At 41.5% G+C, this 13985-nt stretch overlaps 1 protein-coding gene across 3 annotated transcripts in view; it reads left to right on the top strand.

Annotated features, from left to right (window-relative positions):
• Positions 1 to 13985, top strand: part of LOC120741726 (inositol polyphosphate-5-phosphatase A-like) — a 155224-nt gene that overhangs the window by 49682 nt on the left and 91557 nt on the right. For all 3 annotated transcript variants that reach the window (XM_040044753.1, XM_040044754.1, XM_040044751.1), the window contains 2 exons: positions 8657 to 8757; positions 8922 to 9009. In XM_040044753.1, coding sequence (XP_039900687.1) covers positions 8657 to 8757; positions 8922 to 9009 — 189 coding nt within the window. The remainder of the gene's footprint in view (positions 1 to 8656; positions 8758 to 8921; positions 9010 to 13985) is intronic.

Below are 13985 nucleotides of genomic sequence, written 5' to 3' on the forward strand. Positions count from 1 at the left end.
ACCGATAAAAACCCTGAAAACCATACATTTCACACCTGAGCCTCAACTCTCGCGGCCTGGTACCAAACGACTCACTGACCGGTACCGGTCCGAGGCCTGGGGGTTGGGGACCGCTGCTGTAGACAATAGTCAAAGTCATATCATTTGACGTTGTTTTTTTTCTTACTGCCTCTCTTTTATGGCTATAGTTGTGGTAATAAATAACCAAACTTGGAGCACATCCATTTTTTTATTACTCGTTCAATCGGGATATGAGTCAGATGGCACTAGATCTATCCTGGCTATCATAGGGTGAGATGAGGGGTACATCCGGGGCAGGCCACAGTTTAGGAATGGCATTTCCAACATAAAATACAATTTGATACTGCTTGTAGTTGCAAGCCACCTCAAATCATTCTCAGATGACTGTATATGTTATGCAGGCTTGTGGCATAAGTTTACCTAAAGCAGTTAACACCGGGACACATTATTATTTATTTCTACAAGAAGTTTCACACAGACCTTTTTTTTCATCATGGCTTTGAATGTCTGTACTGTGTTGTACTAAGCAAACAGGAGAAAAAATATATTAAAATAAATATATGCCAGGCAACCAGGATACCAGGCCCTGCTGCTGCAGTGTCATGTTTTTGATAAACAAAATAGAAGCACGAGCCTGAAACGTATCCTCAACCCTTCAGACATCTAAAGTAAGAAACAGGACAATGGAAAACAATGAAACCAAAACCAAATTGAATAGTTTCAGGCAATTAATTTATGACTTAACCGGCTCTGAACCTGAAAATTATTTTGAATATCTGAGTTCCCTTTTAGTTGATTCACTTGGTACAACACATAAGTAAGGGATATCACGCCCCCACGTCTCCTGGCTGAAGAAACCTCTCTATTCACGCCTTCAAGGCGGATGAGCTGCGATGACTTGCACATGGCCCGTCTGCACATCAGAGGCTACGTCCACACTAATACGTTGTTCGTTTGAAAACGCATCTTTTTCTCTCCGTTTTGGTTTTCCGTTTGCATTTTCGGTCATGGAAAACAGAGGTTTTTGAAAATGCTCTCCAAAGTTGGTAAATTTAAAAACGTCGTTTTCGCGTCACAGTGTGGACTGCGAAAATGGAGGCTTTTGAAAACAATGATGCATTTTAGTCGTATGATGCATTAATGTGACCAATTCAACTAAGATTGTGGACGGCATTGTACAGCAGTTGTCTTGGTTGCTCTCTATTTTGACAGCTCTTTAAAAGATTAATATCAGTTTGTATATGCTCCAGATAAAACTCGGCACTTTTCCTTGACATTTTGCTGCCACGTTTCAAAGAGCCGGAAAGTAAATTGTGTTACGTTTCACGCATGTGCAGTACAGGAACATAGAGTATTCAGTGTGGATGAAAACGATAGTGTGGACGTGGAGTGTTTTTAGATGAAAATACCGTTTTCAAAATTATCCGGATTAGTGTAGACGTAGCCAGAGTCTGTCATCACAGGCATCCCTTAGTTAGCACGCTTTTCACCTCGCAAAAAAAATCCCCTGGTAAGTTGGGCTAGTTAGCTGCTGCTAGTTAGCTGCTACTAGTTAGCTGCTGCTTGTTAGCTTTGTTGTCTACTTCTGTAGCTTATCTGCCCCTGTTTATGTTGGCCTCCTCTGTGCAGTTGGTGAGTAGCCTGCCCACGAAGTGCTAATTTCAAGTCTTGCTGTGCAGTCTTTGTGTTTTGGAATGAACACCAAACCAAAGCAAAGCAAAAATTTTCCAGTTCTGAGGGGCCAGGATGTCCTAGTCAGGATGGACAGTTCAACAGTGGACTCTTGCATGCAGTCAGGGAGGGACATGCTCCCATCCCCTCTTAAAGCTGTCTTGCTCTCTGCTGTTATGGTGCACTGCTGGTTTTTTCTCTCTAAGAGCCACCCATGTTCCGGGACATCTGAACCTGGGACTAGACCTTCTCTCCAGGAGTTTTTGTCTGGTGAGAGAATGGAGGTTTCACCCTTTGATAGTGGCCCAGTTTTGGGATCTATTTGGCCCCTGTTCTTCTCCATAGTCGACCACAATGCACCCCTAAGCATGGATGCAGTAGCGCACTAATAGCCAGACATGCTCCTTTATGCATTTCCCCCAAAGGAAAATATATTTTTTGTTCTTTGTTCAACATCGTCTTTCCCTGATTCTAGTGGCCCCTTGGTAGCCAAGTCGTGATATGCGGAGATAATGAGTCTGTTAGCAGCAAGGCCTTGGGAGCTTCCTCTCCACAGGGACCTTCTCTCCCAGGAGAAGAAGTGATTCATTCGTACCTGGATCTGTGGCGCCTTCATTCTTAATTGCTGAGAGGTTTAATTGATAGCTAAGGTGCCCCTGGTGCCATACATTAAAGGAGTTCGCTGGCTAACACCTGTGGTTAGGTCCTGCATGGGACTTGTCTTTGGCTGCTGTCCTTTCTGCTGTGTCTACCACGCACTGACTCGTCCGACTCCAGTTTGGTGGGATTTCTGTGGGATGTGTGTGTGTGTGTGTATGTATGTATGTATATATATATATATATATATATATATATATATATATATATATATATATATCATACTTATGTGTTGTACCAAGCGAATTGGCTGAAAGGGAACAAACAGTTACATCTATTACTTATGTTCCCTGAAGGAGAGGAACGAATACAAAGCGAGGTTGCCCTGTCGCACAGCTTAGCTTGTGAAGAGTGGCTATCAAAAAAGGATGACTGTGATGACAGGGGGTACATGTGAAAGCGGGGCTGTGTGGAAGTTATCACAAGTCACCCACTTTAAAGGCGTAAATAGAGGTTTCTTCAGCCGAGACATACAGGGGTTTGATACACTTATCTGTGGCACCCCGTTCCTCTCCTTCAGGGAACAGAAGTTATAGATGTAACTGTTCCAGTTTTGTCTGTTTGTATGATTGCTCTTAATCAATTGAAATTATTCATATGGCACAACAGCTTCTTCTTAATGTAGAAGGTAGAACAAGTTCCAGAAATCACAAAATACAGGTGAACATGAACTCAGCGGCATTTCCTCTGTAAATTTCTAAATCTTTCTTAACTTAGCTTTGCTATCCCCTGATTTTCACTGTCACCGGCATGCAAAGGTGATTTTTGGATTGCCAGGAATTTTAGATATCATGAGGAAAAAGTGTGTGTGTGTGTGTGTGTGTGCGCTTGTGTAAAGAGCATGTGCTGGTTATGGCTGTTGAGGAATTCTGTTTGCACTGTGCAACGTGCTTATGTGCGTTAGATGACGATATCATTGTGTGTGTGTGTGTGTGTGTGTGTGTGTGTGCGCGCGCGGAAAAGCATGCAGGGAGAGAGAGAGCGATGTGCCCCTGTGTGAACCAGGCAGGCCTGTAGCCTCATGCCAGCTCTGTGCTGTTGCCGGCTGACGTCATGGAAAGAAGCACCAGACTCTGAACTTTGCACGGCTGGGAACAGCCAGCAGAAACAGCTAGAGTTAACTACAATCAGCCTCGCTGGGCCAGCTCGCGACAATCCTTCTGGAGCACACATTGCTCTCAGTTGATTTGGTTGCCATTTGGCCAGAAACGCTGAACCACTTCTCCCTTTTTTCAATGAAAATTGTCAGCGGCTGCAATCGGAAAAAGCACATTGTATGTTTAAAGCTGTTTACAGGCAAGACTCGTGCAGTGCATTCACCTGGCAAGAATCCAAAGCTTGTTTTATACCGAACTTTGGTCTCACATCCACTAAACTTCACTTCTACCACACAGGACCATTTTGTCATCAGGAAAAAACTAAAAACCCTGCAAAAAGCTGCGTGGATTGCTGCTTCAAAGCAGCTCGGTGCATTTCACACTCCCTCGACTATTAATAACAAGATTGTAAGGAACAAGTGTTGTCATTTTTTTTTTAACGACAAATTACACAGCAGAAGCTGTTAAAACTAATAAATCATAAATAATAAATACATAATTTAAAACTGGCCCTTAAGGCTCTAGGTCATTGTTGGTACCAAACTTGTTACCTGCTGTATTTTTATATATGGTCGAAATGATCGCATGCGGAAATTCCTCAAGGAAGAAAAATTATTTTAACGGCACGCCTTGGTTGAAGCTCAAAGGTATGTTTGCCTTTGGTACTGTACTGTCATGCAATTAAAAGTTGTTCCTCTCTATGCTTGTGTGATTTGTTTCTCATGTTCTCTATTTAATCTTAGCATTTGGCTTATTTGGTGGTTGGTTGGTTGTGCTGTTTCATACTCAAGCATATTTTGAGCAAAACTTTGTTCAGTTAAGTTTAGTTAAACAAAGACGGTGGCCTTCAGACACTTTATGTGTGAGACAAGTAGAATAAAAGAAGAACTCAAGAGATTTACAGGAATGTACTGCTGAACCGAAAGTTTTAACTCATGTAAAGCTTGAAATAACACAAAGTTTATCATATTACTCATTCACATTTTTTTTTATTTGCTTTTTACTTATATGAACAAAAGAAGGCACATTTTAGTAAAACCAAAAACATAAAAAGATAATTATTATTTTAGATTAAACAAATCTTTATTTGACGGGATCCTAGCTTCCTGATACTGAATTTTATTTTTTATTTTATGGACAGGCAGCGTGACCTCTCGGCACTTGGACTAAGCTGCTGGTTACATTTTATTGGATGCTATAATAAAGTGGAAAAGGCCGAACTGTTAACGGCTGTTACTTGTTTTTTTTTTCAGAGGCTTTGCTTCTGATTTTCTTGACTTCTCATGCAACTGAATCAAATCCTTTATTAAGACTTTTGACCCTGTGTCAGGACATCTCAGTTATTTACATGTAGGCAAAGCAGGTTCATTTGCTTGTCCCACTTGTTTGCAATAGGTTGGTGAAAATGGGATCTCTCCATTGCTGGTGCAGTAGTATAAACAGTGCTTTGCATTGCACCGCACTGAATTGAATAATCCCCCAGCTGATTTGCATTGGAAACTTCTATGGCCTGTCACAAGCCAGTGATTGTGTGAGATCCCAGCATCCAGTCTTGTGATCTGTAGATTGCATACTTGTACAGTGCTTAAGGGCATCAGATAGTTAATTGATTTAACAGACCAATGTGTGCAATTAAAATAAGTCTCTGAAATCCAATTACCCCATATCGTGGCTATCTCAGATGCACTGGATGAGATGGTCTTTTGATTTAATCTGCTAATAAAAATAACTTAATAACCTAATAACCTAGATTACACCCAATGTTTCTCGTTTTGGGTTCTTCCCAGTTAGTGGTTGTGCTGGAATGGGACAGTAAGACAAACAATCCCAGCTGTTTGACAGCGTACAAGCTCCTTTGATCCCTCTGATTGTTTCCCACCTCCAAAAAGGAACCATGAAATAGGACTCAGGCTTTTCTGATTAGTTCTCATAAAAGGCCCTCTATCTCTGTTGATATCTGGTGCATAGTACTTCTTGTGACCTTTTCACACATAAAACACAAAGTTTGCCAAGTGCTTTGGCATAAATATGAATAGCTAGCTAATGTAATGTGTGCTTTTTTGTCTCTAAAGGCAGGATTATGGTTACTTCTGACACATTGGCAGAAGTAACCATGTCAAGTGGTTAGTGCTTAGTAATGTGCTTCTGGTGTCAAGGCCTGCAGTTGTTGCCATACAGCTAAATATGTTAGCAACCATCAGCAATGCAAAATAACTTGTGTATGGCTTTCAGGGTGGCTCGACCAGTGGTGCCTAAACTCTTAGAATACTTCAGAAGCAATAAACTTTTGTTTCGTTCCCCCCATAACTCATTTTTCACTTAACTTGGGTCTTAGTCACACAGACTCAGAGGCCTCCTGGCAAAACATAAAACATTTACTTTGTAGGCAAACGGTCTCTGATTTATGACGTATTCTTCAGTTTCACAACTGCTTAGCATGTAGTTGAACATGTTGGCGTCTTCCCTGGAAACTTCAGGTGACTCCATCAATCTGCTGGTGACCAATACAATTGCAAAGGACCAACCAGTCTGGAAATACACGTTTTCCTCCTCAGCCGGTAGTTATCATGGGCTCACTGATCGGTCTTTAGGCCTTATTGTGTGACTGGGGCCTTAGTTTGTTTCCCCGTGTAGTCATACACACAGTCATATAATCGTTGTGAGGGCTGGTGAAGTACGAGAGTTGGCTATTCTCAGTCATCCAGCTCATGGTAATCTTGACAGCTTGAAAAAGAAAGCAACTAGACTTTTTTAGGCTAAAGGAGTCCAGCTGCTTTCTTCTTCTCGATATATTATTAAATAAATTAAAATGCTCTGAAAATACTACGAACAAGAGGTCACTCTCATAGAGATTGTTGACAGTTTGCAAATGCCGTCTGACAAATTGCCAGCATGTTTCCTCATTTTAAATGAGTCTGTTAATAAGCACAACTCGAGAACAGACTCCGCTGGCTTCTAGCTGGTTAGATTTCTGAGTGCAGATCTCAAAGTCAAATGTGAATTTCTTTTATATGTAAATTTATGTCTATGTAGACAGCAACATGTGATTTCTGACAATTTATCAAATACTGTATTATCAGAAAGAGACTGCATTTAATTGCTGATATATATCAAATTGATAATAAATTGATATCATTCTGAGGTCAGACTGACTCAGTTTTATGTTTTTTGATAAAACAACGAAACAATAACTGAAGTGAGATAACTTTATCTTGTGAGATAAACTAGATATTAACAGCTTAACATTGAGGACTTAATTTACAGTTGAAAAAAGGTGATAAATGACAATATGTGTTATGACTTAGGACCATTGTTTTTGATTGACAGCCATTATGTGTCTCAAAATACTCAAAATTACAATGAGAAAAAAACCCTTACTTGCCAGTTAAATCCTCCGCTCCTGTCAACACATTCATTCATATAATCGGGTTTTAGCAGTGCACACTTTAGCTCTTTGCTTTTTGCTTTGTCTTTTTGATGCATGCTCATCCCCCCATCAAACTTCATCTGTGTTAAGACCATCATCTGAATACATGTAAAGTATGAGATCGCGACTTTGATCTGACTTTGTTGGTACAGCACATCTCTCCTCGGCTCCCGCTCCAGTTAAACAAATATGTCATTTAGACGCCCGGGTGCGTCCTCGGAGTTCAGGTGGTGTCATGGAGCGTTCGAGAGAGAGAGGATATGAGGACACACCTTCATATCAAACACATCAGCGTCTTGACACCATTGTGAGTTTGAAAAATGGTCCCATATGGGAGCTCTCTGTTGGTAGTGTCAATGTGGCCAAACAGGCTTTTCTCACCCTTGCCTCAGCAGATGTCACTGGAGGCAGTCCTCTCCACTCCACTATCGTTACGCACCATAAAATCTTTTGTCATAGATTCAGTACGCAGCTTGTCAACACATCGGTCACTGCTCGACTCTCAAACGTCAACAGAATAACTATCTAATTATATCTAATTAGAAGCTAGTCCGAAGGTTTCTTTTTTTCTTTTGCTAACTAAGGTCATCAGTCAATGCTGTTTGGCTCTGGCCTGATAGCACTGGTGAGCCTGATAATGATATTACTACACGGATTCTGTCTGATTGCTCGCCTAGACCAGAATTTACAGTGTGGAAAGATAAATAGAAAACGGCACAGGCGCGTCAGTGTGCGTGCACCATTTTCCAGCCTGACATTAGTTGTAAGCTCCTTGAGACTGTGACCTTTTCCATCTTGAGTTGATAGGTGCACTAATCTTTCCAGCTTTGGGGCCTCTGTAGGTCCCCGCTCCTGGGTCATCGAGCTAAGTGACAAGCCATAGGTTGATGGAAAATCCATAGCATTACTGCCATACATTACTTTTATTTGATTGGGCCTGTAGTGAGCATAATGCAATGCTGAGGTGGGGGCGGGAGCTGGTGAAGTAGCGTGGCTCCATTCGGGTCCAGGGATCATTTGTAGCCCCCACCACTCACCGGGCTGCGACAATGATGTATAGCTCGCGCCTGACATCCATAGGGGCGACCCTGTGAGTGCTTGTGAGTGCTGTAAATCACTCGCTGGTATTGATTTTCCATTAGAAGTCAGCCACTCTGAGCACCTCTGACAGGGTGCTCACAAACACCTCCCAATGTGTAATAGGAGGTCATGTGACTCAGGGGGAGATAGCTTCCAGGAAGTGTTTGTTGCTCACAGCCTTTAATAAAAATCATCACTTTTTTCCTGTTTCCTGGAGTCTTGCCCAAACTCTAATAAGCATCTGATATATCGCTGGAGCGGTGCAGTTGTTATTGGTACACTGAGTGAGGTGTCAGCACTAATGGCGATGTGTGAGCGTCTGTCACACCCTGCTGTACATACATAGAGATCTGCAGGCCCATCTCTGGTTGTAGATGAAGAGGGGCCAGCGTTACGCGTGTGGAACAAGCTCACTAAGTGCCTTCTGCCTAAATTAGCAAGGCACTTTGTCTTGTGTAAATATAGTAGCATGTCAAAGAGTCGCGTTAGGAAGAATTGTAGAGGCCCAGGTGCCAAGTCAATATAGGTTTTTACGCTTGGATAAATGATTCAAATTTAGCTTTGTTTATTGTGTGAAAATGGGCGTGCTGCAGTTATTGTTGTGGATGTACTCCACTTAAAAAATAAAATGAAGTGAAACACAACTGTTTGTCCTGTTTGCTCTCTTTTCACCTGTGCTTTTTTTTTCTGTCTTATGTTTCAGACAGTACAGTCGCATAAGCCTCACTTCTTGGCACTGCATTGTCAGGAGGTGGGTGGGAAGAATTTCGAGGAGTCCATGTCACACGTGGATAATTTTGTGAAGTAAGTGTTGTGCTCATAAGTTTGTCTGATAGTTTTTTGTAGTGCTATAGACCGTGCAACACCCCCTGCAAAATTTTAGCCATTTAGGTCGTATCTCAACTTTTTTTGCGCTAGTTTGAACTTTTTTTTTGCTTATATATGACCTGGTGTGCTCTGTCCCTCAGAGAGCTGTTGTCCAGCGATGCCTTGAAGGAATACAGCAGAGCCCGCGTCTACCTCGATGAGAACTACAGATCCCAGGAGCATTTCACAGTGAGTGGCGTTTGATAGATTGTATCGGCTGCTGTGTGGATTTACCCCAGTTGTGAAAGTGTCTCCTGCCTCATTTCCATCTCTGCCATCCCCTCTCTGTCGTTCCTTGTTTTTCTGGTGGTTGCCCTCTGTTCCCCTCTTTCTACCTCACTTATTCTCTAAAGTGGTCGAATGATGTGTATCAATGAAAGAGGTGCAGGAAATGTTGAGTTAGTATAAACATGGTAATGTAGAAACTTTAACAAAGCTGATAAGCACTTATACTTATTAAACAGAAGGAGTAAGAAATATTCTTGGTTAATTTTTGCTGTTTTAGCTGTTTTAAAAAAAAAGATCTTCTACTTTTCAGCCACAATATCGATCGTATTAAAAAAAAATCTTGATTTCAGTGGGTGGCATTTGATGGCGGTAAGCAAACACTGCTAACTTAGGGTGTAATGTTTTCTTGCATCAGTGCAGAAGTTGATGTGAGTCAGTCAACGCAGCTTAAAAGGCAGTGAGTGCTTTGACTGTTCACTTTATTTTCATTGGCTCTCTTGCATGAATTACATGCTAGTGATGATTGGATTTCACCGGGATTATGCTAAATGCTAAATATACAATATTGAGTTTCCTTGCTAGGAGGCAAAGTGCCATTCCTGTGCACTCCTTCAGCAGTACATGTATGATAAATACACAGAAAAAGAAGGATTGTTTGTTATAAGCTTACATCTGTTGTGATAGGGATGGCTAACTAGCTCAATCATTTGGTCTGAATCAATTTTTATTGCTCAACATGAAGATTTGGTACTGGATTTAATCATCTTTAATACACTACACATGTGGCTACACATGTGTAGCCACAGAACTGGGCCAACGCAGCGGGATAGAGAACCATTCACACTCACATTCACACCTATAGCGATTTAGAGTCACCGGTTAACCTAACCTGTGCATGGCTGGAGTACCTGGAGAGAGCTTACTCAAGCACAGGGAGAATCATGCAAACTTCACACAGAGCGAGGCCCCAGACCTCAGACTAGTTGTATCAAAGTTGAACTCCATTAGCAGACAGTTTGTACCCTAAAAATGATGAAAAAATTTCTTATTAACTTAGCTTGAAGCTTAAAAGTTCAATTCAGTTTTATTTATACAGCACCACATCACAACAATAGTCGTCTCAAGGCACTTTATATTGTAAGGTAGAGCCTACAATAATAGTACATACAGAGAAAAGTGCAGAGGTCTATTAACACATAGTGAATGAGAAAGGTGACTGAAGTAGAAACACATAATGCATCATGGGAATCCCCCAGCAGCATACACCTATTGCAGCATAACTAAGGGAGAATTCAGGGCCACTTGATCGAGCCCTAACTATATGCTAACAATTCAGCATATATATATAAAACTATATGCTTTGATCCACACAACCCCACCACTGCCACCACCTGCTCTTTACACATTTCACATGAATTCTAATGCTATCAAGAACATTTGACACGTGCCAGTGCAGAAGCAATTTTGTGATAAGTGATTGAAATGGCACCACAATATCCTCCTAAAATAGGACACTGTGGTGGTATTTTAGTCTGTGGTTGGCATTGCTCTGTTTGTTTTCTGTAGATAGAACATGAACTAAAAAGCTGTCGCACACCATGTAATTGTTACATATGAGCTGAGTCTGTGGAAACGGACAACCGCATTACCTGGTTTTGGTTTGATATGAGTGCATAAATGAAAGATGGAGTGACGCAGCAGCAGCTGTGACACAGCTTTGCACCTGCGTTCCCACAGCCAAGTGTCACCTAATGTGATACATGACACTCACGTTGTTAACTGCTCACATTGTAGGATAGGAACCGCCTTGCTCAGTTTTCCTAACACCTGCAGTAAATGCAGATGACCACAAGATGGCAGTAGAGATCTGGAACTCAGCTGAGCTGAGGCTGGAAGTGCTTGGGGATTGTTTCAGTACTGATTAGTAAATCATAGATTCCTAAACGTGAGCTGGGATTTATAAACAAAGTATATTTCAGTTAAAAAAGAAAAAAAAAGTGGAGAAATTGTCCTGTTTCGTACATGTTTATGACCTTAAAATCGACACTTATAAAATCATTTTTCTTCTCAATGACTCTTTCCATACCTCCTCCTGCTAAACAGCTTCTGTGCCCTCTAGGTGGAGCCAAATGCTCAATTGTAACACCAGCAGCAGAGGATTGAGTGCTGCTCTCTCTCCACATAGAAGCATGTTTTATGTTGTAGCGTTATGGCTGATAGTGACCAGGCTGCAGGTGCATCAGATGATGATCTCCGCCTTCCCAGGAGATTATGTAGATAGACTATAAAATAACATATGGATGTTGTCCAGTTATGGACCGTTCCCCCAGACCCAGTTTGTCTGTGATCGCTGCCTGCATCTATCTTGGATCTCCTCAGCACTTTGTGCGTTATCGCCACGCTACACTGCACCTCCACAAACGCTCATAAATCACAGCACCCACTGAGTCACATTTGCTCTTTTCAAAAAAATATTACAAACACTGGCCTTTCCCAAATCTAATTATCTGCCATTTCACATAAGCGCCGCTAATATCCCAGCATTATGATCTGTTTATTTAATGGTGTTTGTCTATGGATTAACCTTTTTTTCTTTTCTTTTTTTCCCCCATTTTTTATATTTTAATTTTCCTCAAATACAGACGGCAGCTTGTGCTCGTCTTTGTGAGTCAGTCAGCGGAAAGAGAAACATCTGATGTGCTTTCGATGATGTTGATATTGAAATCCTGGCAACAGTAAATATGAATAGACTCTCCAGTCTTTCTCACACAGGGCTTGCCATTTAGCTCTGATGACATCACCTCTATTTGTTTTCTCAGTCTTCGATCTTTTTTTTTTTTTGTTCCCTCCTCCCTGTGCTCTGGGGATAATTGTTTGTTGTCTGCCCCGCTTGTCAATTTTCAGATAATGTAAGTGGGAACACATTTCTGGGTCCTGAGATTCCACTCGGTGTGAGTGTGTGCTGCTGTGTTTCCTGCATGCACCCGTGTATGTGTATGCATATATGTTGTGTTGGTGTTTTTTGGGACTAGACGAGTGACTGTTTTGGATGATTTGTGTTGTAGTGTTACAGGTGTATGTTAAAGGCCAACATGTGTGTGTGTGTGAATGCAAAGGGGAATGCAATTTATAAATGCGTTGACATGAATGCATGGTGCCCTATAATAAGACGGTCAATTTATTTCCTTGCAGTGATTGATTTATTGCAACTTGATGATTCATCTAATGCCTAAATCAAGAAAATATGATATAAAATTTGTCTTTTCTTCCCAGTTTTTAGCTATTTTTTACAAACAATCTGTACTTTTGCTTTTTTAAATGAAATATTTCAATATGCTCCTTTGAATAATGGATGGATTTTTCCCAGTAAATAAGTAGAATATTAAATTGTAATAATTCAAGTCATAAGCATGAACACAACTGATGAAATGTAAAGAAATATAAAGCTAAAAAAGAAATGTTAACCCCCCCCCCCCCCAAAAAAACAAAAAACATTTTAAACATATAAATAATGACAAGTAATGCAAAAATAAAAATGTCGAAGCCTAATTTAGTTTTTTATAGGAAAGACTTGGCTTTTTTCATTTTCATAATTTATTAGAATTATTTAGATTCCAGTCCTCACATCTCTTAAAGCATCTTTCCAATAATTGCTAGATAATAGCACCGTGTAATACCTGCATGTCAAATCTGAAAAATCTGAACAATGAGAAGCCGGGCGAGCTGGTAGCTCCTCCTCTCCTCCCAGAGGAAGGTGGCGGTACCTTGACTGACATGTTCCCCCCTACGGCTGAGCCCCGGCCTGGTGTTTTACAGCCCCGTTAAGGTATACAGCAGGTAAAATGTCAATTAGGAAGGCCCGCCCTGATAACTCAACTCCCAATCCACTTGTTCTTGGCCATTAATATTTATCGTAGGCCTGGCCCTGGAGCTGCAGCCCATGTCATCTGGAGTGACGTGCGCTGATGCTGATGCTGCTGCGCCCCGACACACACTTTGCTCTGGTGTCTCTGCAGCTTGCACAGAAAGGACACCTACCGCAGTCACACAAGCCTAATCAAGCTGTCCACACAGAGCAGGCACACGGCGCCTCCTCAGCCCTCAGTTGTTCCGGGGCATTTTAATGGGAAATTAAAGGCTTCTCTCATGTCTGTGGTCTGCAGGACAGGAATGAGAGCAGAGAGTAGAGGATAAATCAGGCCTCGTGCTTTGACAGGAGACCGCTGTCTCTTTTTATGTTTTGTGTTAGCACTTTGTCCTGCTTTGTTTTTCCCTTGGATTTGTGTCCTTGAACGTGAAGATGAGACAAATCTGCCGTGCTTGCTTGATTTGATCAAGTGTATCAAGTTGATACAAACTGCAAATGGTGACCCAGCAGAGGCAACATTTAGCATGAATCTTAAATCGTTTGTATTTGAGTGAATTTTTATTATGATTGCATTAAGCATCTTAGTTTGTTTGGAATAATGGAGCAGAAGTTGTGTTTGTGGCTTCAGAATGGGTCTTATAACCACCAAGGTTGAGTCCTCTCTCAGGTAAGCCAGGATTCTGACAAAAATACATTTACAGTAGAGCCCAGCTTTGCTAAGTAGGACAGGATGACAGTAGAAGCCTTGGGTCAAACTAATATGTATGAAATCTAATTTCATATGTATATTGCATTTGAAGCTGGGCAGCACGGTGCAGTTGTTAGCACTGTCACGTCATGTAAGAAAGCTTCTGGGGTTTTAATCTGCTAGTCGAATTTGCGGGGGCGGTTTTCTGTGTCTGCTCAAATTTCCTCCGGCCATCCATGCTTGTTAGGTTGATTGGGGATTCTAAATCGGCTGTACGAGTGAGTTTGTGTTTGCATATCCGTCTGTCTCTTTGACTTTGTCCTAAGACGGACTAACGACCTGTCTGCGTTTTACCCCACACAGACAGGAGTAGACTCCAGC

Source organism: Simochromis diagramma, unplaced genomic scaffold (genome assembly GCF_900408965.1).
Source record: "Simochromis diagramma unplaced genomic scaffold, fSimDia1.1 OVJJ01000486.1, whole genome shotgun sequence".
NCBI classification, from domain to species: Eukaryota; Metazoa; Chordata; class Actinopteri; order Cichliformes; family Cichlidae; genus Simochromis; species Simochromis diagramma.